Source organism: Symphalangus syndactylus, chromosome 11 (assembly GCF_028878055.3).
Source record: "Symphalangus syndactylus isolate Jambi chromosome 11, NHGRI_mSymSyn1-v2.1_pri, whole genome shotgun sequence".
Taxonomy (NCBI): Eukaryota; Metazoa; Chordata; class Mammalia; order Primates; family Hylobatidae; genus Symphalangus; species Symphalangus syndactylus.
This window is the reverse complement of record NC_072433.2, coordinates 27225808-27253041: the sequence shown is the minus strand read 5'-3', so window position 1 is coordinate 27253041 and position 27234 is coordinate 27225808. Positions and strand designations below refer to the sequence as shown.

Genomic DNA, 27234 nt, shown 5'->3' with positions numbered 1-27234 from the left:
AGGCTCTGTGTCATCCACGGAAGAAGGAAGGTCACATCAGAGGAACTACCATCCCAAATGGTGAAAACTGAAACCCAGGTCTAGAGTCTTCGCTGAAGATGCTGAATCAGTGACAACTGCCAGGTGTGATGGCACTGGCACAGACTGCCTTCCCTAGGGTCTGGCCAACTCACTCTGAGACTCAGCCCAGAAACAGGGACTGGGAGAGAGAGGACCAGCCTTCCCACCTTCCTCCTTCCAAGTTGTCAAACTCTAGAGGACTGTGCCCTCCCCTGTCTGCAAAGTGGCTGACATTCCCCGGGTCACTCCTCTTTCTAGAAGTCTCGTACCCTGTAGGGGAGTCTTACTTACCAGAACAGGGGCTGCCACAGGGAAAAGGCTGCCTTTGATGAGCCACTCCTCATGGAGATGGTGAATTGCTTCCAGGTATTCCTGCCAGGGAAACACAAGCAGTCTGTCGGGAGTGGGCAGAGCAGACCCCACCCACCAAGGGTCTCAAGCAGAGGGGGGCAAAGTAGTCAATGACCATGGGCAGTGACTCAGACAAAGGAACCCTGCAAGAGCAAACCTGGCTCAGGTGGACAGCGGCAGACACAGCCACACACTCGGGGGCCAGGCTGAGCAAAACAGCAGAAGTGCCACCAGCCACTTGCCAGCCATGCGCAAGCTTTTGTGCATGGCTATAGGAACATTGTTTGATGGGATGTGAGGCAGGGCTGCGCATGAGCTTTTGTGCGTGGCCATAGGAACATCTGTTTGGGCTCAAACACTTCTGCTCTGCTCCACTGGGGGTTCGTGGGCACAAACACTGGCCCTTCCCCTGGCGCCTGAATCAAAGCCAAGGCAAAAGGCAGGACCCATACCTGGCTTCTCCCATTTACTGCCACTTCTGCAGCAGCAGGGCCTCAGTTCCTTCAGGCAGGGGCCCAGCCCTGGGCAGCCTCTAAACCCTCCCCTCTGTCTTGCCACCAAGAAGACTGTGACCCTCACCCGTTGCCCTTCTACCCCCTCAACAACTGGTAACCTATAGACCCTCCAGACTATAAAGACCACCAACTGCAGAAAGCCTGATGCGGCAGAGCCCAAGGGAAAAGAGGCACAGGCCCTCCCGAGCCATGGGGCCTGCATGCCGGGCAGAGCAGATACTCGCACTCTCCCAGGCACAGAGTGGGATGGCTCCTCACACGGATTCCACTCGCCATCCCAGAGGCTCGCGTGTCAACTCTGCAGCTGCGTTTTCATCTCCTGCCAGCTCTCCTTTGGCAACAGGAGCCAGATGTGTCCCATGGACCTGATTAAACCCTTAAGACAATGGCTTGGATCACGGCTTGGAGGGACCCCAGGCTTGGGGAGCATCTGGGTCACTGCACAGAGCTGCTGAGCCCATCACAGCATGGTCCAGCCTGGCCCCATTCCACCACATTCCATCTTCCTAGCATTCTTGTCTCCAAGATTTCAAAGGAGCTGCCCAGAGTGAGGCCTGGGCCTTCGTGGCAGGAATGCATCGTGCTGGCACCAGGGAAAAACAAGGTTGAGCAGGGCTTCAGGAATTGGATAGGCTTCCCAAGGACCCCAGTCCAGCCTATCCTGAGCTCAGAGCCCCTGATACCCCACTGAATGCTTGCCCAGCCTCTGTATCCCTCCAGTGGCAGCTTCTCACATGGGACATTCAGTTCAATACTAACTGAGCAACTACTAGGCACCAGGCCCCAAGGCACATGCAGAGGACACAGAGGGAATAAGACCCAATCTTAAAAAGCTCACATTAGTGAGGGATGGGGAACAAAGGTATAAACAAATAGTGTCAGTATGCTGTCCTAAGGCCCATGATCACAGAAAGCCAGGGGGTGGGTTTGGGGGGGTTACAATGGAAGGAAGGTCAGGGGTGGCTTCCTAGAGGAGGTGACATCTGAGTAACACTTTAAAGACAAAGGAAACGACTGTGCAAAGGCACATTTGCATACCTCCACTGTGTGTGTGGATGTTTGTGTGTGGCCACAACTAGTTCCTTATAGCCAGAGCATAGAAAGTAGGGAATGGAGGACGATAACGCCAGAGAGGCCGTTGGGGCCGGGTCATAAGCCGTATTACAAAGTGGGGACTGCATTCTAGCCAGCAGCAAGGCACTGAAGTGTTCTGGGCTGGGAAACTGCATGAGTGGTGATGAGTATTGGAAATATCAGCCGTGCAGCAGCCTGGAGGCCAGATTTTGAAGGGAGATGCGAGGAGGGAAGGGCCAGGGCGAGATGCACAGCCCGGGCCTATACTGGCAGAGTCCCCATGAGAGTCAGTGTGGCCTGAGCAGAACTCACAAGGGCATGGCATCTCTCCAGTGGGCAAACACCACTAAGCATGAGCACCACCTCCGTGCCGGGCACTGTGCTAAGCACTAGGGATGCAGCAGTGCACAAGAGGGCTGGGTCCTGCCCTCCTGGAACTCGCATTCTAGGGAGGACCCAGAGAGCACAAGGCCAGGCAATCTTCAGGAGGCAGAACAGACAAGCCCTGGTGCTGCCAGGATGAGGAGGGGTAGGTGGGGAGGGGAGGGGAACGCCTTCAAGCAGGAGGGCTGCCAAACCGTGAGTCAGCGACCACAGGAAGCCAAGCAGATCTGGACATCCACGTGGGTCTCTGGCCAAACAGGAAGTCAGAGTTCACCCTCTGATATACTTGGTTCCTGTTTCTCTCTCTGCAGACAAGGGCACAATGATCTCATGGGAGTGGGGCTGGGAGAGGAAGCCGGGCTTGGACAGAGGTGGTTTCCCAGTTTGTCTTTAACCAAGTCAAAGAGGCCTCTTACCAGCGGAATGACCTTCTCCTCTTCCCTGCATCTCCTCTTTAACCTCCGGTAACAGGTCTCAGGATTGGTCCGAAGGTAAACTGAAGTTAAAAGAATACGTGGCTCTCAGGACTCTGCTCATGGCTTGGAAGCAAAGCAGGCACACAGGCAAAGGCGGTAGGAAGGTCTGCACAGCTCGAGCAGGAGGCAGGGAGGGCCAGCTCTCGGCTTGACCACTGACCCTCAGCCTCGACTTTCATTCTCTTTCCATGTCAGCGGCCCCATGGGGTCGTTTTGAGGCTGAATGGGATTCTGTTCATAGACAGAGCTCAAAACAGGCCTCACACCCAGCAGGTCTCAGTGAATGTTCAGGCTCTGTCCTTCCTGTTCCTTTGCAAACTAGAAAAACCCATCAGATCACAGTGGATTTCGGTCTGAAAGTAGCTGAGCCAGGGAGGGAAGTTTAAAGAACAAAGGCCAGGGTTCTTCTCCATGAAAGACCAGAAGTCCCGACTTCTGTCTGCCCTCAGGGAGAAAAGTGAATTCCCGTGGGGAAGGAATTCCCAAGGGCAAGTGCCTCACCCACTTCCCCCAAGGGTTGAGGCCCAGCCAAGCACATCCTCAAGGGACCTAGGAGAGAGACCAGAGAGGGAGGTGGGAGGGGTGCATCTCACCTATCAAATCAACAGACACGTCCATGTTCCTCAAGATCCAGTCAAACCATTCCGACAGAACTACATAGTCCACTTCTGGCATCTTCCCACTGCAATAAGAGTTGTAAGGGCTTATTCACCTAAGAGAAAACTTCTAGGCTATGCAATTCCCCCAAAAGGATCTGGAGATGGCTCTTACTGAAAGGGAGCCACCAAGGGTACCGGGGCACAGTGTGATCCGTGCAATACTGGACATGCAGTAACAAGGATCCTAAGCATTCCCGACCTCCTGCTGCCTGGGAGCAGCTTATGGCACAATGCTGCAAGGGCCATGGCACGGAGTGATGGGAGAATTCACTTGGGATTGGAACTCTAAGCAGAGAAAGGAACATTAAAGCTTGTACCCTGAGAACAGAGACAGTGCTCAGGTTGGGCAGTGAATCAGCAAACCAATTTCACTTCTAGAAATTTATTTTGTGGACCAGGGTGGTGGCTCATGCCTGTAATCCCAGCACTTTGGGAGGGTGAGGTGGGAGGATCGCTTGAGGCCAGAAGTTCAAGACCTGCCTGGGCAACATGGAAAGACCCCATCTCTACAAAAACTACAAAAAAATTAGCTAGGGGTGGTGGCACATGCCTATGGTCCCAGCTACTCGGGAAACTAAGGCAGGAGGATCACTTGAGCCCAGGGGTTTAAGGCTGTAGTGGGTCATGATCATGCCACTGCACTCCAGCCTGGGCAACAGAGTGAGACCCCTGAATCAAACAAAACAAAAAATGTATTTTGTGAAAATAATCATGATGCTCACTGTGGCACTGTTTAAACCAATAAAAAACTAAATCTTGGTAAATCTATATAACAGAAAATTCATGCAGTAACTGAAGGATGATATTGTAAAATAATATTTAATGGCATGGAAAAATTTCAAATCTAATGTTCAGTGAAAGCAACAGGATCTAAAACTGTGTATACCCAAACCACATTTCCAAAAGTATTCACCAATGCATCTTGGAAAGGAGGGAAAGAAAAATATCAAAATGTAAAAAGTGCTTTTCTCAAGCTGCAGGACTACATGAGACTTTCCTTTTTTTCTTTATACCTTTTTGTACTTTCCAAATTTTAACAACACATTACTTCTCAAATCAGCAGTGGGGGTTGGGGAGCATTACTACGTATTTTATTTTTTATTTTTTAAATTTATTTTTATTTTTTATTTTTTGAGACGGAGTCTCGCTCTGTCGCCCAGGCTGGAGTGCAGTAGTGTGATCTTGACTCACTGCAAGCTCCGCCTCCCAGGTTCACACCATTCTCCTGCCTCAGCCTCCTGAGTAGCTGGGACTACAGGTACCTGCCACCATGCCTGGCTAATTTTTTGTATTTTTAGTAGAGACGGGGTTTCATTGTGTTAGCCAGGATGGTCTATTTTTTATTTTTTTAAGACAGAGTCTCACTCTGTTGCCTAGGCTGGAGTGCAGTGGCGTGATCTCAGCTCACTGCAACCTCCGCCTCCTAGGTTCAAGCGATTCTCCTGCCTCAAGCCTTCTGAGTAGCTGGGACTACAGGCGTGTGCCACCATGCCTGGCTAATTTTTGTATTTTTAGTAGACATGGGGTTTCACTATGTTGGCCAGGCTGGTCTCGAATTCGCGACCTCAAATGATCCACCCACCTCGGCCTCCCAAAGTGCTCGGATTACAGGTATGAGCCACTGCACCCGGCCTACTACACATTTTAAATGTTAACTTTAAAAGAAAGAGAAGAAGGCAAGAAAGTGGGAAGGAAGAACGAGCCAGGGTGAAGGAGAAATCTGGCATCTATTCCTGATATTCCTGTGGGTTTCCTGTGCCCTGGGAGGAAATCAACAGGAAAGAGAGAGCAGGAACGGCCACAGCTGGAAGGCACAAGCCCATCAGCAGGCAGAGGACCCTCACAGGCCTAGCAGAGGAATTCTCCCTTTAACATCCTCCATTCCACTAGTGGCTCCATGTGGGTCTGGCTCAGAGCTGGGTTCGGCAAGACTGGCCATGGGGGAGTGGCCGTACCTGAGCCATGTGTAATGGGAGGCTCCCAGTGGGGAGGGGTTAGAGAGGGGCTGACTCCAGTCCCACGAGGGGATGAGGATGGAAGGAAGTAAGAGGCTGGAAAAGTGAGGCAGGCACTCCGAGAGGCCAAGGGCACAAGTAACCCTGTCTTGGGGCCCTAACAGCAAGGCATGGCACCAACTGGAGAGGGACATTCTCCCCTAGTCTCTGAAACCACCCCCATGTCCTCAGCGAGAAGAGTATTTGACAGAGGAGCGGGAGAGTGGACAGAGAACAGCAGCGGGGCCTGAGCAGACTGCAGCACAGAGGCCAGGGCAGACCAACCTGTGGGACTGCCAGCACTCCCAGAAAACCTGGGGAAGCTGCGTGGGGGAGGGGAGGCGGGAGGAATGGGAAGGAAATCCCACAGCATTGCAGAGGGGACTCCCAGCCAACAAAACTCAGGCACTACAAGTTCAGGTGACAACTTTGTGCCCACAGGCTGCCTCCCTGCCTCCTCTCCACTTACCTCCTTACAAGTAACCCATTCTTTATTCAGGGTCCATCCACAGACCCAAGGGCTTCAGGGAAACCTCACTCCACCCCAAGCTTCCAAGCTTTAGGGTAGGCACAATCGGTCTAAGGGAAGTCGTCTCCCCTAGTTCCAGCAATGGGTTCAGGAAGCCAAGCTAAGTCAATCAGTGCAGGGCCTCCCCCGGCCAGGGGCCCGATTTGGATTAGGCAGGTGTGAGGGAGGTTTGCAGGGGCTTACAGAAAAGATACTTCGGCACGCTTAGGGAAGAGCCACTAGCAAGACACCTGCCCTTACTCCAACTAGCGAGTGAGAAGCCCAATGCTGCCACGACTACATTGTCACCCTGAGAGAACTGCACTGAGGACACAAACAGGATGCAGAGTAGCAAAATGTGGAGAAACCAGGCCAGAGGCACCAAATTAAGCCATCTGTTGGGAGTTGATGACAACTCATTGTTCAGGCTACCCTGAGTTGGGTTTCAGTTAGTTCAGCTCTGAATATTTGATGTTCAAGAAAACAAACCACTCTCTCTTATTTTCCTTTTCTGGAAAAAGAAGACTGAGAACAAAACTGACGCTAAGAAAATGAGGATGTGCAATGAGGAAGCTGCTGATTAGCTTCTCCCCTACTCCAGCAAACTCACGGCTTGAGGGCACAGAAGAGGTGGCACCGAAGGGGTGGGGCCAGTTAGCAGCAACTGGGGAGAAGCTGAGCTGTCCATGGGACAGTCTCCCAAGTGTCCAAGGCTGGACTAGCCACCGGAGTACCTCATGCATCTGCACAGCTCAAGGGAGACTCTGTCCAATCCCAGAGCTGGGAGGGTGCCCACAGATATGACCATGGAACTGAACCACAGCTCAGAACACATGAAGCAGTGTCAACTAAAACCAAACCGACCACCACTGCAAAACAGTCACAGTGCACGGAGGTCTGCACATGGAGACATGGGGAGGGGTGTCACACCCGTGGGGGACTCTGGGACTGAGAGACTCTGGTGGCTCTGCCCCTGCCACAGCTCCCCTGGGAATCAGCTCCAGGTAGTCACAGGGGCCTGCCACTCCCACCCCCACCACAGCCAAACAAAAGCCTTCCCCCACAGGGTTGGTGCAGACTGAGGGGCAGCCTCTCCCTTCCCAATGCTCTTGGAAGGGGTCCTTGGTCGGGTGGCCTCCCGTGGGCAGGGTCAGTAGGCCAGACCTATTGAAAACCCTTCCATGACTAGAACCGTGTGCCAGAAGAGGCTGGGGGATCCAGGAGGACTGAACGACCAGTGGCTGAGCTGAGTGAGGAAACAGAAGCCTGATCTCCATGACTCCGAGGGACATGGGGCACAGCGGGTGCTGTTCTAACCGTATTTCCTCCTAGGAACTCTGCCCAGCTCCACCTGTGTCTGTCTCAAGCATGGGGCTCCCCACACCACCGACAAGACAAGCCACTGCCTTTATTTCTACAGAATGCACAGAGAGCAATACCAAGTAAATCCAAGCTTGGCAAATCCAAGCACATGACTCAACAGTGGGCACGGGGGTCTCACCCCTCCCCTGACCCCAAGGGGGCAAAACCAAGGTCTTGGTCCACAGGAATCCTGCTGTTACATCAGTACAATTTCTTGCATCCTTCCCTGAGGCCAAGAGAGCCCCCCAGTCTGTGCAGAATGGATTAGAAGAGCTCTCTTGTATACGTTATTTCCTTTTGTTTTCACAAGACCTTGTGAGGCTGGCTTCAGTCCCAGTTTATAGAAGAAACCTGAGGATCAGAAAAGTGAAGGCCAACTCTGTCTGAGCAGGGGTCCAAGCCCGGGTCTCCCTACCCCCAAACCCAAATGCTCTCCATTGCACCACCAACCCGCCCCAGTCTGTCAGCTGACCCGGATCAAGTCCAGTGTCTCTCTAGCCTGAGCTCCAGGAAGGCCACAGCTCTTAGGCACATGACCCGGACCAGGAGGTTTCAGTCTAGACAGGAGCTGGGAAGAACCTAAGCCCCTGGGTCAATCAGCAGGGGAGGAAGCCCAGCCTGTGGTTCTAAACACCAGGTCTTACTCAGTGTCCCCAACCACCAGCCGCAGGTGAGTCAGCATGCCATTTCCCCAGCTGGGACCCACTCCACGCCCTCACTTCTGTTCTTAGAAAAGGACAACTAGGCAATCTTGTAAAACCTTTGCTTCCCATTACTCGGCCTACACAGTCACCTGTGTGGCCTCTTTAGCTGCATGAATCTTGCTCACCACCTTCAGCTTTTCATGCCAGCCAGCTGTCTGCCCCTTACAAGTTCCTGTCTTTGGCCAGACGCACTGGCTCACACCTGTAATCCCAGTACTTTGGCAGGCTGAGGCAGGCAGATCACCTGAGGTCGGGAGTTCGAGACTAGCCTGACCAACATGGAGAAACCCCATCTAACTAAAAATACAAAATTAGCTGGGCATTGTGGCACATGACTAATCCCAGCTACTCGGGAGGCTGAGGCAGGAGAATCGCTTGAACCCAGGAGGTGGAGGCTGCAGTGAGCCGAGATTGCACCATTGCACTCCAGCCTGGGCAATAAGAGCAAAACTCTGTCTCAAAAAAAAAAAAAAAAGAAGTTCCTGTCTTTAAGGACACTGTGTAAATGGAATCTTCCTCTCCAGCAATTAACACAGCCCTCTCGAATCCCTGGTGGCATAACTGCACTTACATTCTGCACACCCCAACCTCGCCGGCGTAGACAGTGCCAGAAGAGGCGGGTCTCTCCCCTGGCGAGCTCTTCATTTGTTCACAGCCCAAAGAGCAAGAACGCCCTTCAAGAAATTTTACTTCGAGGAGATGCAGGATTCCAATATGTGGGCTTTTCTGGGGACCTGAGCCTGCCATACACCCTTCTGTCCAGGCCCCCACAGATCCCAAAACAAGGTTGCAAGAGCTTCTGAGAGGGAGAAAAAGATCAACCCGAGCACAGAAGGGGCAGTGGTAATGTGCCCTCCCACCTTGTGAAGGGCTCCCCATCATGGCATTTTGGGAAGCCTTTTCCTAGAGCATCCCAGGAAATGAGAAAACACGAGCTCCCAGGCAGGAGCTGATGCCCCATATGCCACCGTGTGGTTCCCAGTACCTGGCTGAACTCCCTGCAGGTGGGAACCAATACACTTTATTCTAGGTATGGGCAAAGGACCCAGCCAAACTCAGGTCTATGCTATATTTTGCATAAGTAGTGACGATGACAGTAATCTGCATTTTGGAGGAGCAGAAACCTCTAAAAACATCTACTTTGGCCAGGCATGGTGTCTCACGCCTGTAATCCCAACACTTTGGGAGGCTGAGGCGGGCAGATCACTTGAGGTCAGGAGTTAGAGACCAGCCTGGCCAACATGGTAAAACCCCGTCTCTACTAAAAATACAAAAATGAGCAGGGCATGGTGGTGGGTGCCTGTAATCCCAGCTACTCGGGAGGCTGAAGCAGGAGAATTGCTTGAATCTGGGAAGCGGAGGTTGCGGTGAGCTGAGATCGCACCACTGCACTCCAGCCTGAGCAACAGAGCAAGATTCTGTCTCAAAATCAAAAAAACAGAAAACAAAAAACAAAAAAACCCCACATCTACTTTCTCAGTAATACTTCGTTGTGGATGACCGCTGCATTGAGGGCAGCTGGAGTTGTCCGGAGATTGGCCAAGCTCTACTTTTTCTTCCCTTCATCCCTTCTGTGGCTCTGGCTAAAAATACTTTTTACTTTGCCTTATGACTGCCTGATTCTTGGCCTAGGAATAAGTCCAGAAACCTTAAAAACAAAGATAACACAGCACAGCCCCCAGCAACCCAAATATGAAGCAACAAATGTGAAATTAAGAAACCACAGGCCAGGTGCAGGAAACAGGAAATCCTGCACCATGCAGAACTTTTCACCATGGCCCTGAAGACAACCCTCAGGCTGAGGCTCTTGCTCTTATGACCCCCAAAGGTCCAGTGAAGCCCCAAGGAAGCCCGCCTCACCGTCAGAACTCTAGGGGAAAAGGGTCACGGCATTGGGATGGAGGGCGCCCTGTGGACCACCTGACTACCAGCTTTTTTTATTTTTATTTTTTGAGACAAAGTCCCACTGTGTCACTTGGGCTGGAGTGCAGTGGCATGCTCATGGCTCACTGCAGCCCTGACCTCCTAGGCTCAAACAATCCTCCTGCCTCAGCCACCTAAGTAGCTGGGACTACAGATGTGCACCACCAGGCCCAGCTAATTTTTAAATTTTTTTTATAGAGATGGGGGTCTTATTTTGTTGCCCAGGCTGGTCTTGAACACCTGGCTTCAAGTGATCCTTCCCCTTCTGCCTCCCAAAGTGCTGGGATTACAAGCATAAGCCACTACACCCGGCCCTGCCACCTTCTTCTGAGGCCCATATTCCTCAAAGTGTGATCCCTGACCAGTAGGAGTATGGTCCCACCTGGGCACCTGCTAGAAATGTGGCCTCTCAGGCCCCACCTCAGTGCTACTGAAGCGGAATCTGCCCGTAAACAAGATGCACAGGTGGTTGTGGGAGAAGCTTAGAGTAAGCCCTGTCTGGAAAGAGGCAGAGTCTCCCCCTGGGGCTAGTACCTCAGGATTCTCAGCTTTGGGGGCCTCAGTGGGCCCTGAAGCCTTTGGCCTCGATAAGAGAAATCTAAGTGCCTCCTGCCACTTCCTCATTTGCTGCTTGCCCCCACACAGCAGGGTTCAGAACACCTTCCCCTCCTGTGGTTAGTTCCTGCCCGATCAGGAAGGAGCACTGGCTTTGTAATCCTTTCTCAGTTCCTGATCTGCCCAATGGGGTCAACAACCAGATAATAAATGCAGCTCCTGTCCATGGGTCCCCACCCTGTTCCTTAACCATGAGAGCAGATGCCCCAGTTTCCAGGGAACACATAAGCAGGTGCAGTTCACAAGTGAATCACTTGCCCTGGGAAGGTGTTTTGAATGCCCCTACCCCTTGGTTCTCTGCCTCCTGGACTTAGGCACTCTGGAGTATGTGGCTGAGGGAGTGGGAATTCCAAGCCATATGCAAAGCATGGTGTTTAATACGGGAGCATCCATTGTCCTCAATGATAAGTATGTAAATTATTATTTTTAGATACAAACTTAGGAACATATTATGGAGGAAAATGCAAAATCCCAATGAATTCTAGGTTAAAACAGGAGACTCCAAGAAACTTCTGGGTTGTTGGCAGGTGGCTGCTTTGGACCACAGGCGCTGGGAGGATGAGGAAGCAGTGCTGTGGGGAGCTTTCCTCTGCCTTCAGAGGATTCTGATGAAAGGGTCCGAGGAACACCACCTTTTCTCATCTCCCTGGAGACCATGGTGGATACCCTGGCCCTCCAGGCAGCCACAGTGCTCCCAGCAGCCTCTGGAGTGCCCGAGGCCACATGCCCACTGACAGCCTACGGCTTCAAGAGATCCCAGTGATGGGTCTCAAGGCCCCAACAAGGTCTTCAGGGGAATCTGAGCCCCCCGAAAGCCATATGAACTAAAAACAATTAGGTCCCAAGAACAGAAAGAAGGACACTGTAAGTTTCTTCTGTGGTTCATTGTCCCACAGAAATCCTAACCACAGAGGCCACGCATTCTGGGAGGGCCAGGGAGAGACATAAATATAAAGTCATCAGGACAGGAAAAGAGCTAAAAAAATTAGAAGCTACATTCTCTTCCTAAACTACCCACAAAACAGCTCCAGGCGAGGCCCACATCATCTGGACCAATGCCATAACCATAGAGATTGGGAGATACAGAACTGATGCATCAGAAATGTGGTGACTCAGGACCATGGGCGTGAGTTACCAAAGCCCATGGCCATCAGCAGGAACTGTGACATGGGCCAAAGAAAAATGGCTCCTGGGGAAATTTACCTGGCGCTGGGTGGCCTACAGGTTTGGGGGCAGGATTGGGGAACTCACAAATTTAATAAAGACCAAGGTGGGCAAGGACCCACAAAAGGGTCCTAAGACACGAAGGAGGTGGCAGGTCCAAAGGCTCTTCAGAGATGGACAAGAGGAATCAGTGATGAGAGACGGGCTCAGAGAAATTTAGAAACTTGGTCTTGCTCACAAACAGAGCAAACTTCGGAGCCAGGATAGAACCCAGGCCCACCAAATGCCACACTCTATCCTCTCCCCTTAACCTCTGGTCATTCCATTCCAGATTACTTGCTTCAAAAAGAGCCATGAGGCCGAGCACAGCTGTAATCAGGCTCATGCCTGTAATCCCAGTACTTTGGGAAGCTGAGGCAGGAGGATCGCTTGAGCCCAGGAGTTTGAGACCAGCCTGGGCAACACAGGGAGACACTGTCTCTACAAAAAATAAGAAATAAATTAGCCAGAAGTGGTGACATGTGCTGTAGGCCCAGCTATTCAGGAGGCTGAGGTAGGAGGATCTTTTGAGCCCAGGACATTGAGGTCGCAGTGAGCCATGATCATGGCACTGCACTACAGTCTGGGTGACAGAGCACAAGCCCATCTCAAAAATAAAAAAAGCAACAAGAGCCACTGACCCCACATAGAACAAGCCAAGCTGAATGTGATTAAAACACAGATACAGCCCCACTCTGTGAGGTTCATAGGTAATCCCACCCCACCACCAAGATCTGTTCCTCAGGCTACAGTTTTTTTGAGACAGAGTCTCGCTCTGTTGCCCAGGCTGGAGTGCAGTGGCACAATCTCGGCTCATTGCAACCTCCGCCTTGGGCTACAGTTCTAATCAGAGCAGTACACAAACATAACAGGGGCTCCCGTCTGCTCTCGCTCTTCTCTGTCCTGCCTGTCCTCCCTCTGGCTGAGGTGCTAAGGAGCAGGAGCTGAGGAGGGCAGAGGGCTGGATAAACCTAGCAGTGGACACTTGGAAACCCAGGTTGTCAGGTGAAAATGGGGCTCTAAGGTCAGAAATACCACCTTCTGAGAGGGCAAGCTGCAGCCCACAAGAAAAGTCTGAGGCCAGGGGGCAAAGCCACAGCCAGGACTCACCTTGGCTGCCAGCCCCTGAGCCCACAGCATTGCTCTGATGCTCTGGGTGGATTTGGGGCAGAGGCTCTCATTTTGGGGGGTGACACAGGCTCAAAGGCATGATCCATGGCAGCTCAGGGCTCCTAGGAGAAGCCTTTTTAGTGGCCCCTCAAATGAAAGGTGCAAAACAGTGGGGGACCAGAGCCTGGGGAACAAGTTGGGCTGGAGACCAAAGCACAGCCACAGGTCCCCTCATCCAACAATAGCTAACAAGTATCAACGAGAAGCCTGCTCTGTGCTGGGTCCACACTAGGCAAGGACACCAAACTTGGTGCCTGCCCTTAGGAGCTTATGGTCTGGGGGGGCGGGGGGCAATAAACAATTAGACACATACTAAGTTGAACCATACAAAACTGCCATTTTTGTAGGTCATAATTGGTTAAATGATTTCATATGATTGCCTTAAATACTACAAAGAAAACTAACAGAAAGTAGTCCTTAAGAATAACAAGGGAACCAGGCACAGTGGCTCACACCTGTAATCCCAGCACTTTGGGAGGCCAAGGCAGGAGGATCACTTGAGCCCAGGAGTTCAAGACCAACCTGGGCAACATGACGAAATCCTGTCTCTACTAAAAATACAAAAAAAAATAGCCAGGTGTGGTGGTGTGTGCCTGTAGTCCCAGCTACTCGAGAGGCTGAGGCGGGAGGATGGCTCAAGCCTGGGGGACGGAGGTTGCAGTGAGCTGAGATCGTGCCACCGTACTCCAACTTGGGTGATAGAGCCAGACCCTGCCTCAAAAAACAAAAACCAAAACCAAAAATGAAACAAAGACTAACAAGGAGCTTGCCCTATCTAGACAGGGTGGTCGGGGAGGGCTGGGAGACAGGGCAGCATTTAGGAAGACAGCTGCAGATGAGAGTGGGAGGAAGGGCCTCCAGGGCTGACATCCGAATAGCTCTGCAAGGGAAGGACAGCAGTATCCCAAGCTCACAGCAGGGACAGGTGGGGTCTGCAACCCATTTCCCCAAGACCCCTAGAAATCAGCAGTCTTTGAGCACAGGAATGGAGGCCTCCATGCCTGAGCCCTTGGCACTGACGGGCCACCAGAAGCCCCTAACTAGGTATATATCAGAGAGTCTGCTCTCATGAGGGAAGCTTTTAGCGAAAAACACAACAAATGCGACGCACACCATGCATCTGACTCGCCCAACTCTCCACCCTTCCCTTTAGCCTTGCACCATGCTGTGTAACTCACTGTACCCTCCCACCTTTCCACCCTGGGCTCATGTGACCATGTGACTTGCTTTGGCCAATGGAATGTTAGCAAACTTGGAGCAGAGGCCTGAAAATATGTCCTTGCATCTCTGCTGTTGCTTCTATCCTCTGTCACTGTGAGAAGTGGACACCTGGGCTGGTTTGCTGGTCCCAGAAGGAGGGTGACAGGCAAGAGGAAAAGAGATGAGCCACCTCCAGTCACCCCTGCTTAGGCTATCCTACATCGGCTGATCCCCAGACATCTCATTGAGCCCAGCCAAGGTAAGCAGAACTGCCTGGTGACCACCCTGGCTGACTGGGCAACGAATACACATAGCTGTCTGCCATGAGGATTCGTGGCTGTTTGTTACACCTACACCGCGTTGCTATGGCAATGGATAACTGATACAACAGCGGGTACTCCATATCTGTCAATCGAATAAACAAGTTTCTATTTCATTTTGAAAAATTAGTGGTTTAATAAATTATCAATTATGCAAACTACAGTACCTTCTATACAGGTTTTCTACAAAAACGTATCTTGCGCTGTGAATCGACCTCTCCATCAACCGTACAGATGACACCTAAAGGAAAACAAAAAGAGACTTACTAACTCAGGGGAAGAGGAGACAGCCAGGAGGCCTTGAGAAATGTCTGTTACTCCCCCTGCCTGGGGACTTTGCTGAATATGAGAATCAAGGTGGCGGAGAGAGTGAAGCAGGAGGACCTCCTCACTCCCCTGCCGGGAGGAGAAGCCACATCTGCCACCAGGCTCAGGCTGTGTCCCCCTTCCACACTGACCTGCCCCACACCCCAAAGCTGCATGCATGGCCCAGCAATGCCGAGGCTGAAGGCTCATCAGCAGCCGCCTCTTTGATGGGAAGTGAGTCTCAACTAGAACACGGCCAAGCCCTGGAGAAACCATCCAAAGCTGTCCACTTGAGGCAACATGCGGTGACTATCACGGACCTAAATAGGGTGACTTTGCTTAAGCAGAGGGACCACATGCATGAGGTACAGCCCCACAAGTGTCGGGAAGGGGGTGACGTTCTGGGGGCTCTGCCCATGGAAACTGGGAAGGACCATGCCCAAGAGGGAGGAAGACAGCCTGACAGTGCCCCTCTTTGCCAGGATGCTCAAACCCTCTGCAGATGATCTTGCCCTTTGTCCAGTGTTCCTCTGGGAAGCAAGAGGTGCCCTGAGCCTTGATGCCAGGCAGACAAACACTACTCTCACTTGGCCATGGCCCACAGCACCCATGGGACCTAGGCCAACAAATCCAAGGCAGATTCAAAGCCATAACCCAGGCACTTCCTCCCTCTCCCTGCTGTCCCTCTGTCCATCCATCCTCTACCCATCCATCTTCCTTTCCATTCTTCCATCCTCTCTTTCCTTACTTCCTAGCTCCCCATTCATCCCTCTGGTCTCCTTCTGCTCATCCTTCCTGGTCTGTCCATCTCTCTCTGCCTCCTGAGTTAGATTTCCTTAAATAGAGGAGCGCATTTACATCCCTTCCTATTCAAATATCATTAGATACAACTTAGGTTTGCAACTGAGTGCCTGCTCAGGAAAAGCAGATTAGCAAAGGCAAAATGTACTAACCTCAGATCTTTCGATTTGTGGATTTGTGTCATTAAGACAGATATTTGGGGAGATGGAAATTCTTATTCACCAAAAAGGTCCCGCTCACATCATTCAATTTTAAAAGACAGACTTACAGAAGAATGGTAGCTATTGTTGCAGGTACCCAGACTGGGACTGAACTGTCCAGCCCAGCAGCTGTGCCAATGTTAACTGGCTGTAGGGATAGTCTGTCTCCTTCATGCAGAGCCTTAAAGCTGGCATCATAGGTTGTGCTTACAGCTTTGAAACATAGGTGCTGATCAGGACCTCCACAGCCCCCTTTCTTCTAAGAGACTCTGTCTCTAGATGCATCCTCACTGATGGAATAGGCCTAAGCAGCCATGTTTGTGCCTTGGGGTCCTGTCCCCAACACCTGATTGAACCAGGGCTGGACACCTGACCAAAGCTGAACCAATCAGATTCTTTTTCTCAAGAATTTGAACTAAGAGCCAGATCCCATGAAGGTTCAATTAGTGGTTCTCAAATGTGAAAACAAACAAAGCATGCATTCAAGTCACCCGGAGGGCTTGACAAAACACAGATTGCTGGGCCTCATCCCTAGAATTTCTAACTCAGCAGGTCTGGGATGTGACTAGAAAATTTGCATTTCTTTTTTTTTTTTTTTTTTTTTTGAGATGGAGTCTCACTCTGTCACCCAGGCTGGAGTGCAGTGGTATGATCTCAGCTCACTGCAACCTCCGCCTCCTGGGTTCAAGCCATTCTCCTGCCTCGGCCTCCCAAGTGGCTGGGATTATAGGCACACACCACCACGCCAGACTAATTTTTGTATTTTTTAGTAGAGATGGGGTTTCACCATGTTGGCCAGGCTGGTCTTGAACTCCTGACCTCAGGTGATCCGCATGCCTCGGCCTCCCAAAGTGCTGGGATTACAGGTGAGATCCACCGCATTCAGCTGAAAATGTGCATTTCTAACAAGTTTCCAGGTGATGCTTCTGCTGCTGGTCCAGGGACCACACTTTGAGAAGAACTGAGTTAAACAGCATTGAGCCCAGCAGTGGTCAGGTCATAAAGATGTGAGCTCAGAATGGTGGCAGGGGCACCATCTGGCTGGCTGAGGTTTGTGGGTGGGGGTACTAGAAGCTGGTCAGAAGAGAACCGCAGAAGCCAGAGACCTTGGCCCCACACAGAGAGGCCTGCACAGCACTGAAGGCCTAGCCTAGCTTCCTTGTGAAGTTTCCCTTCCTGGCAATCACATACCCCAAGTCTGAAGAAAACGTTTAAGAAGGTTGAAACTGAGCATCTGAAACATACCTGAGGACGAGTATGCCTGTCCAGCATGGTGAGCTGCACATAAGTCTGTAGCGTAAGTCCCCAGCGAGAGGCATCGTGGTACATTAGGCCCTGCAGAAGGGAAAACACAGCACTTTCCATCAAAGTGGCATCTGCAGGAGGACCCTGGTCTCACAAGGCACTGAAGGACAGCTCAAGAAACCTACACAGGCAGGGCTGGGGCTGGAGATGAACCCAGCATGATCACAGGGCTCTGACAGCAGGGTGGACAAAGGCAGACACTGAAACAATCATAGGACAGTATGGTAACAGCTATAATAGGAGCCTATGGAAAGTCTCCAAGGGACCAGAGCAATTAGGCCAGACAAAGAAATGAAGGGCATCCAAATTAGAAAGGAAGAAGTCATCTTAACCTTGTTCACAGACAACACGATCTTACACTTAGAAAAGCTTAAAGACTCAGGCCATTATCCTAAGCTAATTAATGCAGGAACAGAAAACCAAATACTGCATGTTCTCACTTTAAGTGGGTATTTATAAGTGGGTACAACGGGTACTCATGGACATAAAGATGGCAACAATAGACAGTGGGGACTCCTAGAGTGGGGAGGAGGGGAGGGGGCAAAGGTTGAAAAAGTACCTATTGGGTACTATGCTCAGTACCTAGGTGATGGGATCCATCATACCCTAAACCTCAGCATTACGAAATATACCCAGGTAACAAACCTGCACATGTACCCCCTTAAAGTAAAATAAAAGTTGAAATGACCAAAAAAAAAAAAAAAAAAAAAACTTAAAGACTCCACCAAACAATTGTTAGAACTGATGAATGAACTCAGTAATACTGCAGGATACAAATCAACACACAAAAATCAGTAGCACATATATACACCAACACTGAACAATCTGAGAAAGAAATCAAGAAAGGAATCCCATTTGCGATAGCTACAAAGAATATAAAATACCGGCCAGGCACAGTGGCTCTTGCCTGTAATCCCAGCACTTTGGGAGGTTGAGGCAGGCAGATCACTCGAGGCCAAGAGTTCAAGACCAGCCTGGCCAACATGACGAAATCCTGTCTCTATTAAAAATACAAAAAATTAGCTGGGTGTGGTGGCACGCACCTGTGATCCCAGCTACTCTAGAGGCTGAGACATGAGAATCGCTTGAACCCAGGAGGCAGAGGCTGCAGTGGGCCGAGATCGCACCACTGTACTCCAGGTTGGACGATAGAGTGAGACCCTGTCTCAAAAATAAATAAATAAAAGTAAAATACCAAGGAATCTATTTAACCAAAGAAGTGAAAGATCTATACAAGGAAAACTATAAAACACTGATGACAGAAATTGAAGAGAACACACACAAAAAAAAAGATATTCAACACTCATGGATCAGAAGAACTAATACTGTTAAAATGACAATACTACCCAAAGCAATTTACAGATTCAGTGTAATCTCTATCAAAATACCTATGACAGTCTTTGCAAAAACAGGAAAAAAAAAATCCTAAAATTGATATGAAACCACAAAAGACCCCAAATAGCCAAAGCAATCCTGAGCAAAAAAAACAAAATTGGAGGCATCACACTGCCTGACTTCATACTGTTCTCTATAGTAGCTGTACTAATTTACATTCCCACCAACTATGTATGAGGGTTCCCCTTTCTGCACACCTGTCGCCTGTGTTTTTGATAAAAGTCATTTTTTTTTTAAACAGAGTCTTGCTCTGTCACCCAGACTGAAGTGCAGTGGCATGATCTCAGCTCACCACAACCTCCACCTCCTGGGTTCAAGCGATTCTCCTGCCTCAGCCTCCCATGTAGCTAGGATTACAGGTGTGCACCACCACACCCAGCTAAATTTTTTTGTATTTTTAGTAGAGATGGGGTTTCACCATGCTGGCCAGGCAGATCATGCCACTGTACTCCAGCCTGGGCGACAGAGCGAGACTCCATCTCAAAAAAAAAAAAAAAGCTATAAGAGAATAATTTGAATGTTTCTAGCATAAAGAAAAGAGAGCTAGGTGCAGTGGCTCATGCCTATAATCCCAGCACTTTGGGAGCCCAAGGCAGGAGGATCACTTGAGCCCAGGAGTTAAAAGTTACAGTGAGCTATAATTGTGCCACTGCACTCCAGCCTGGGTGATATAGCAAAACCCTATCTCCAAAATAAATAAATAAATAAATAAGTTTTAAATTTTAAAAAAAGTTATGCTCTTTAAGATCATCTTTAACAAATAACACTTTGGTTTGAATGAATCCCCCAAATTTCATGTGTTGGAAACTTAATCTCCCATGTGGCAGTATGTAGCAGGTGGTGCCTTTAAGAAATGACTGGATCGGCTGGGCACAGTGGCTCACGCCTGTAATCCCAGCACTTTGGGAGGCCGAGGTTGGCAGATCACGAGGTCAGGAGATCGAGACCAACCTGGCTAACAGGGTGAAATCCTGTCTCTACTAAAAAATACAAAAAATTAGCCAGGCGTGGTGGTGGGCACCTGTAGTCCCAGCTACTCGGGAGGCTGAGGCAGGAGAATGGCGTGAACCCGGGAGGCGGAGCTTGCAGTGAGCCGAGAGCGTGCCACTCAGCCTGGGCGACAGAGTAAGACTCTGTCTCAAAAAAAAAAAAAAAGAAATTATTGGATCATGAGTACAGAGACCTCTTGAATGGATTAATCTATTCACGGATTAATAGATTAATGGGTTATCTTACACTGGTGGCTTTATGAGAAAAGGGAGAGAGACCTGACCTAGCACGCTCAACTCCCTCACCATGTGACACCCTGCACCACCTGGGGACTCTGAAGAGTCCCCACTAGCAAGAAAGCCCTCACCAGATGCACCCCTTCAACCTTGGACTTCTCAGCTGCCCTAACTGTAAAAAGTAAATCACTTTTCTTTGGAAATTCAAAAAATAAAATAATATCACCAAGGAACATGTGTTCAAGTCGTTCAGTGAATGGTCTTTGAGCCCTCTGTAGTCTGTTCTCTATCCAGCCACAAGAGTGAGTCTGTGAAACCTAAATCAGTTCTTGCCACTCCCCTGCTCAGAACCTTCCAGTGGCTTCCCATTGCATGCGGAATGAAATCCAAACCCTTATCATGGCCCACAAGGCCTTCTCTCATCTCCTACCACTCTCCCTCTGGCCTGGTTGTCTTCCAACCACGTGAGCTTACTTAGCATTCCTCAAACACACCAAGCATCGTCCCATCTCAGGGCCTTCGCCTCTGCAGCGCCTTCTGCCTAAATACTCTTCATCCAGATATCTGCAGTGCTCACACACTCATGTTTAAGCACCTTATCATAGACACATTCCCTGGTTATCTCATGTAAAACAGAAGCCAACTCACCTACTCAATCACTCTCCATCCCTTCTAGATGCAAAACACTTCATGCTCCAGCGTACTTGCTAAGAAACCTGTTCTGCTATTTTCCTCATTTTTAAATTAATTTTATTTACTTTTATTTCTTTTAGAGATGGGGGTCTCATTATGTTGATCAGCGTGGTCTCAAACTCCTGGCTTCAAGCGATCCTCTGATCTTGGCCTCCCAAAGTGCTGGGATTATAGGCATGAGCCACCACATCCAGCCTTTTCCTCATTTTTGCTTTTCATTTTTCTCTTGGTGCAACTAATGAAACTCCAGTGTTCTTCATTGAGAACTGCAGACTCCTCTGACTGCAGTTGAGAGAAAATCTCATAAAGGCTAGGAGAAACACTCCCTCTTGCCTGATGGCCACAGAAACAGTCACCTTTCTGCATCAGAAAACCAATTCAGATAAAGTGATGAATTGAGATTTTTCACAAAAGTATCGATCTTTCTTTTGGTCTAGAATGGAAACTTATATAAAAATAGCTACTTCTATTGTATTTTTTATTAGGAAACTCTCATTGAAAAGGCTATCTGTACCAAGGACACTAAGACATCTGAGGCTGTGATTCTGTCCTGTGAAATGTCACTTATGATCCCTAACACCTGCAACTCTAGCTGTCTTACTTAATAACTGATCCTTGGCTTCTAGAGAATATGAATGTTACAGAGGTTTCTTTGTTTTATCCAAAGAAGATGACTGGTATTCCATCTTCTCCTGAATGCACAGAAAAGAAATTCTTCTCATGTCTCTTTAAGATTCTTCATTGAAAGACTGAGAGGTTTTGCCTTATTTAAGAAACATCCTTTCACCTGCTTTAGTTTTCTTCCTAGGCCCTATCACCACCCACCAGATTACATGTTTGTCTTCCGCCTCCCCACATTGGAATATTAGGGGCAGGAGAGCAAGGGCTTTAAATTTATCACTGCCATATCATCTAGAACAGTGTCTGCCACATGGCTGACATGCACTAAATACTGGTTGAATTAATGGATGAATGCACAAGCCCCTACTAAGTGCTAGGCAGTGCGCCTTGGTTTTAGCAAATAAGAGTGAACAAAGTAGACACAGTCCCTGCTCCTAGCAGAACTCAGAGTCTAATGAACCACACAGGAGATGCCAATTGTGTTGCTAAAAATCAGGGGGCATGGCCGGGCACAGTGGCTCACGCCCGTAATCCCAGCACTTTGGGAGGCTGAGGTGGGTGGCTCACGAGGGTCAGGAGATCAAGACCATCCTGGCCAACATGGTGAAACCCTGTCTCTACTAAAAACACAAAAATTAGCTGGGCATGGTCGTGCACACCTGTAGTCCCAACTAGTCAGGAGAGTGAGGCAGGAGAATAGCTTGAACCTGGGAGATAGAGGTTGCAGTGAGCCGAGATCACGCCACTGCACTCCAGCCTAGAGACAGACTGAGACTCCATCTCAAAAAAAAAAAAAAAAAAAATCAGGGGGCAGTACAGGCTTCCAAGTCCATTTACTAGCTGTGTGACCTCAGGCAACTTATTTAAGTGCAATTTCCTAAGCTGAAAAATGAGACTAATCATCCCTACCTCACGGGATGGGAGCTCAGAACTAACATCCCCTTCTAAAGCTCTCTCTTGCAGGACCCAGATTCTATCCATCTCTTTCAAGCAGCCAGAGAAGAACCTCGAATTGGGGAAGGTGAAGGAAGGGACACAGCACACTACAGCCCCTGTTGCTAGGTTCGCCCTTGGGAAAGCAAGCTGGCGGCTTCCAGGTAAGCCAGAGGTGGCCCCTGTTACCAGACAGGGCCAAGTTGTAAACCCAAGTCAGGGATCCACCAAGGATCCTGGTTACTTAGAGATAGGTCCTGGGGGGGTTAGGCCTGAGAAGTCCCGGGTTCTGATAGGTTTCTTCTAAGGGAGGGGAGGCTGGAATGAGCCACAAGAAATGGACACCCCTAGTGGCTAAGGTTCGGCCACTGGGAATAATATGGGATAGCTGACAGGAAGTCCCTAGGCTCTGTGCACAGCCACTCAGGCCTCAGAGATCCTTGACCTCAGAACACCAACACGCCACCATTTTCTGCTTGTCCCTCCCTGGTCTTCTCCAACTCAGTTAAGAGTGCAGAGGATGCCTGGGCAGGCTCGGCCTCAGGCAGAGGCACCACCATTCTCAGGTGCTTAAGGGGAAGCCAGGGGTTCATGCAACCAACAACCCACTCACCAGAGGATTGTGGCCACGGACATTTCTCCACTTGGACACAGGCTCCGTTAACACCTGGAAGAAAAGAAAACATCAGAGCTACTGTTTCTCTGTGCTGAACCCTGTAAAAGTGTGTAAGTGTTGAGGGGAAAGCGAGGAGCGAAGGGAAAAAGAGAGAAAAAGACTATCCAAATTTGAGTGCCCAAGGTAGGCCAAAATAGCTGACAACCCCCGTGAGGTCACAACTCTATCTAGACACGGCTTCCTCACATTACTTCCAGAAATGTCCTGAGAATAACTCTATCCATCCCTGTTCCCAATGTGCCAAGCATAGGTACATCCTACCTCTCTATTGCCCTGGTAGCCTCCCCAAGGTCAGAGCTGGCTCTGTCCATCCCGCTTCTGTGTATTCTATCCCAGCCCTGCCTGCCTACCACATCAAGCTGGCAGGTGGGTGGGAGAAGCCAGGAGGGACACTAGACAGGGCTAGGCCTTGGCAGGCCACCTGCCTCTGATCACTGCACTGGGTGCGCTGGCTGCTGAGAGTCCCTGTTTCTTTAGTACGCTTCCTGTCTCACTGGTTTGGAGGCATTCTTTCCTTCTGGTCCTGTTTGTACCTTTTAGGATGACTGCCAACTTCTCCAATTTCCTGTGTGTTTTCAGACACATATCAGGATCTCTGCTGGGCATTTCTAGAGACTCCATCTGTGGTCTAGACACACAAATCTGGGACAACCCCAGACTCTGCTAGAGCCTTTCTGGGTATGAGGTGTGTGCTAGAAAAGATTTAAATGGTGTTCTTGGGGCCAAGATCTTCAGAGTGCCAGGATCCATCTGGGAACTTTCAGAGTACATGTGAGAAGGAGCCATAGGTGACAAAAGACCAATGGCAGGCCATGCATGGAACTCTTGAAAAGTAGCCACCCTGGCTGAGCGCAGTGGCTCACACCTGTAATCCCAGCACTTTGGGAGGCCGAGGCAGGCAGATCACTTGAGGTCAGGACTTCAAGTCCAGCCTGGCCAACATGGTGAAACCCCATCTCTACTAAAAATACAAAGATTAGCTGGATGTAGTGGCGCATGCCTGTAATCCCAGATACTCGGGAGGCTGAGGCAAGAGAATCACTTGAACCCAGGAGGCAAAGGTTGCAGTGAGCCAAGATCATGCTACTACACTCCAGCCTGGGTGACAGAGCAAGACTCCGTCTCTAAAAAGAAAAGAAAAGTAATCACCCCCCACTCTTCACTCCTGACCTCAAGTGATCCACCCTCAAGCAAGACATTCTGTGTCTTTGCTTACATTGTTTCTTCTGACCAGCATTCCCACCCCATTCCACTTCACATCAACTTTCATCACATGGAAAACTCCTATACACCCTTCAAAATCCAGTTCAAATATGACCTTCCCGGCCCCTCTCAAACCCCCTCTCCTTCTTATAGGTCTTCTTCCTAGCCCCTAAGTAGCATACACAGCACCACACAGGCCCACCAGAGTCTGGGTCACAGGCAGCCTTGCTCCCCAACCCAGCTCAGGGGTGCTCCATCCGTAGCACTGTCACCCAACAAACATTTATTGAGTGCCCACTGTGTGCCAGATATCCATGCTAGGCACTGAGGATACAACAATAGCAAAACCAGCCCAGCCTCTGCCTTCACAGAACCTTAAGCCTACCAAGGGAAGCAGACATTACTCAGGTAATCACAGAAGCCAACATTTTTTAAACCCCAAGAAGTGGTATAAAAGAGAGGTACAGAGCGGCCAGGGGATCCTCCGTCAGGAAGCATAACCTTGCTGGGAAGGTCAGGGGACACGGAGCTCAGATCTGAAAGGAGAGTGGTCTTCCTAAAGCCAACAAAGCTCTTCGTACCACAGAAGAACCAAACAAGGGTGTGGCCCCTGGAACCAGACAGCCTGGGCTGGGATCTGGCTGTATCCAGGCTGGGATCTGGCTGTATCACACACTGGCCAAGTGACCCTGGACAAGCCACTTAACCTCACTGAGCCATGGTTTCCTCATCTAAAACTGTGGTAAAAATGGCACCTACTTCAGAGGGACTATTCTTGTGAGGATGAGATCATTTATTATTTATGATGAACCCTTAACACAGTGTTGGGCAAATAGCAGTATACTCATTGGATGTTAATTATCATTGTTGTTAATCGGCTCCAAGGTCTTCAGTGAGACTATAAGCACTTCTAAAGTGCCATTAAGAGTCATATCACTCAGGACAGGGGTCAAGAGTCCCCAGGACCCCCCTCCTCCCAGGTTTGATGATTCATGAGAACTCACAGGACACAGCACGCAGTCATACTCACAGCTAAGATGGATTACACTGAAAGGACAAAAAACAAGATCAGAAAGGGGACCAGGTGCGGTGGCTCATGCCTGTAATCCCAGCACTTTGGGAGGCTGAGGCGGGTGGATCACTTGAGGTCAGGAGTTCGAAACCAGCCTGGCCAACATGGTGAAACCCCATCTCTACTAAAAATACAAAAAAATTAGCCGGGCATGGTGGTGGGCGCCCATAATCCCAGCTACTTGGGAGGCTGAGGCAGGAGAATTGCTTGAACCCGGGAGGCGGAGGTTGCAGTGAGGCGAGATCATGCCACTGCATTCCAGCCTGGGTGACAGAGCGAGACTCCATCTCAGAAAAAAAAAAAAAGAAAGAAAAAAGGATCAGCAAAGGGAAAAAGGGCAGGGCGCAAAGTCTGGAGGAAACCAGGCACAAGCTTCCAAGGGTCTTCTCCCAGGGGAGCTGCACAGTACACACTGAATTCCCCAGGCAACAAGATGTGACAATACAGTGAAATGTTGTCTAGCAGGCAAGCTGGCCTGAACCTGGGAGTTCGGGGTTTTCATCAGTGCTCAGCCATGCAGGCAACCACTTCCTGACACGTGCCAAAATTCTGGACTCCCAGGAAGAAAGCAAGTGTCAGCATAAACCATACTGTTTGCAGAAACAATTTAGGCAGAGAGCCACTGTTATCAGTTAGGAATGGTGGGGGCCCTCCCAAGATCTATGTTCCCAGATGCCAGCCAAAGACCACCCTTGCAAGCAGGTATTTCTAAAGGGCAGCAGTCTTAGGTCTGCTATGTTAACTCTTTCCTGCACAGCAGCACATGAACACAGCAGGACAAGGGCTATATAATGTTTATTATTATTTTTATCAAACTATATATATTTTTCTTTCTTTTTTTTTTTGAGACAAGGCCTCACTCTGTCATCCAGGCTGGAGTTCAATGGCACAATCCTGGCTCACCACAGCCTCAACCTCCTGGGCTCAAATAATCCTCCCACCTCAGCCTCCTGAGCAGCTGGGACTACAGGCATGTGCCACCACATCCAGCTAAGTTTTGTATTTTTTGTAGACATGTGGTTTCATCATGTTGGCCAGGCTACTCTCAAACTACTGGGCTCAGGTGATCCTCCCCCTTCAGCCTCCTAAAATGCTGGGATCACAGGCATGAGCCACCACACCTGGCCATACATATATTTCTAGCAGAAGTAAAAACAGGAAAGGAAGGGAGGAAGGAAAGAAAATGACTATAAAAGTATAGAAATTGTAGCTTCTGTAGTAACAAAAGAGAGCCATCAACAGAGAAGATTATACCACTAAAATCTAGAACAAGGAAGACAGGTCAATGTCTTAGTGTAGAGATGATTCTTAAACATCTCTGAGGTTAGTTTTAGTGACTAGGCTTTAAATGAACTAGAAATTAAATTAATTGCCTATGCATAGTAATACCCACTGCTCAGACATTGCTATCTCAGATGTCACACTTCTAGCCCTGCTCAATAGCCTGTCCTTTCTTCTTACCTATGTAGACTCTTTTCCTAACCAGACTTTGGGGCAGTCAACACTTGCACTGTCCAATACAGTGGCCATGAGCCACAGGCAACTATTAAGACCCTGAAATATGACTAGTCCAAATTAAGATATGCTATAAGTTACACTTATTTTACAAATACAGTTTGTGCATCCCTAATTGAAAAATCCAAAATCCTAAATGCTCCAAAACTTTCTGAAAACCGATATGACACTTCAAATGAAAAATTCCACACGTAAATACTTAACACAAACTTGTTTCATTCACAAAATTATTTAAAATATTGTATAAAATTACCTTCAGGCTATGTATACATGAAACATAAATGAATTTCATGTTTTGGCTTGGGTCCCATTCCCAAGATATCTCATTACATTTATGCAAATATTCCAAAATCTGAAAAATTCTGAAATCTAAAACACTTCTGGTCTCAAGCATTTCAGATAAGGGATGCTCAACCAGTGTCATATTCCAAAGACTTAGTATAACAAGGTAGAATGCAAAATAGCTCATTGATGATTTTTATATTGATTAAATGTTGACATGACCACATTTGGCATATGTTATGTGAAATAAAATGTCCTTTTTATTTTTTGTGGGTTTTTTTCTTTTTTTGAGACAGGGTTTCACTCCTGCTGCTCAGGATGCAGTGCAATGGCATGATCTCAGCTCACTGCAACCTCCGTCTCCTGGGCTTAAGCAATCCTCCCACTTCAGCCTCCCAAGTAGCTGGGGCTACAGGCACGTACCACCATGCCTGGCATATTTTTGTAGAGATGGGGTCTCGCCATGCGGCCCAGGCTGGTCTGGAACT

At 49.3% G+C, this 27234-nt stretch overlaps 1 protein-coding gene across 12 annotated transcripts in view; it reads right to left on the bottom strand.

The window, feature by feature from the left end:
* The window catches only part of TK2 (thymidine kinase 2), a 54942-nt gene that overhangs the window by 4242 nt on the left and 23466 nt on the right, over positions 1 to 27234 (bottom strand). For 9 of the 12 annotated variants that reach the window (XM_055299395.2, XM_055299399.2, XM_055299391.2 and 6 more), the window contains 6 exons: positions 22612 to 22665; positions 17071 to 17160; positions 14686 to 14759; positions 3454 to 3542; positions 2801 to 2880; positions 352 to 432 (listed from right to left, as the gene is read on the bottom strand). In XM_055299395.2, coding sequence (XP_055155370.1) covers positions 352 to 432; positions 2801 to 2880; positions 3454 to 3542; positions 14686 to 14759; positions 17071 to 17160; positions 22612 to 22665 — 468 coding nt within the window. Of the gene's footprint in view, positions 1 to 347; positions 433 to 2800; positions 2881 to 3453; positions 3543 to 14685; positions 14760 to 17070; positions 17161 to 22611; positions 22666 to 27234 lie in introns of those variants that run through there. The other 3 variants (XM_055299392.2, XM_063611791.1, XM_055299400.1) reach the window with 2 other exon arrangements.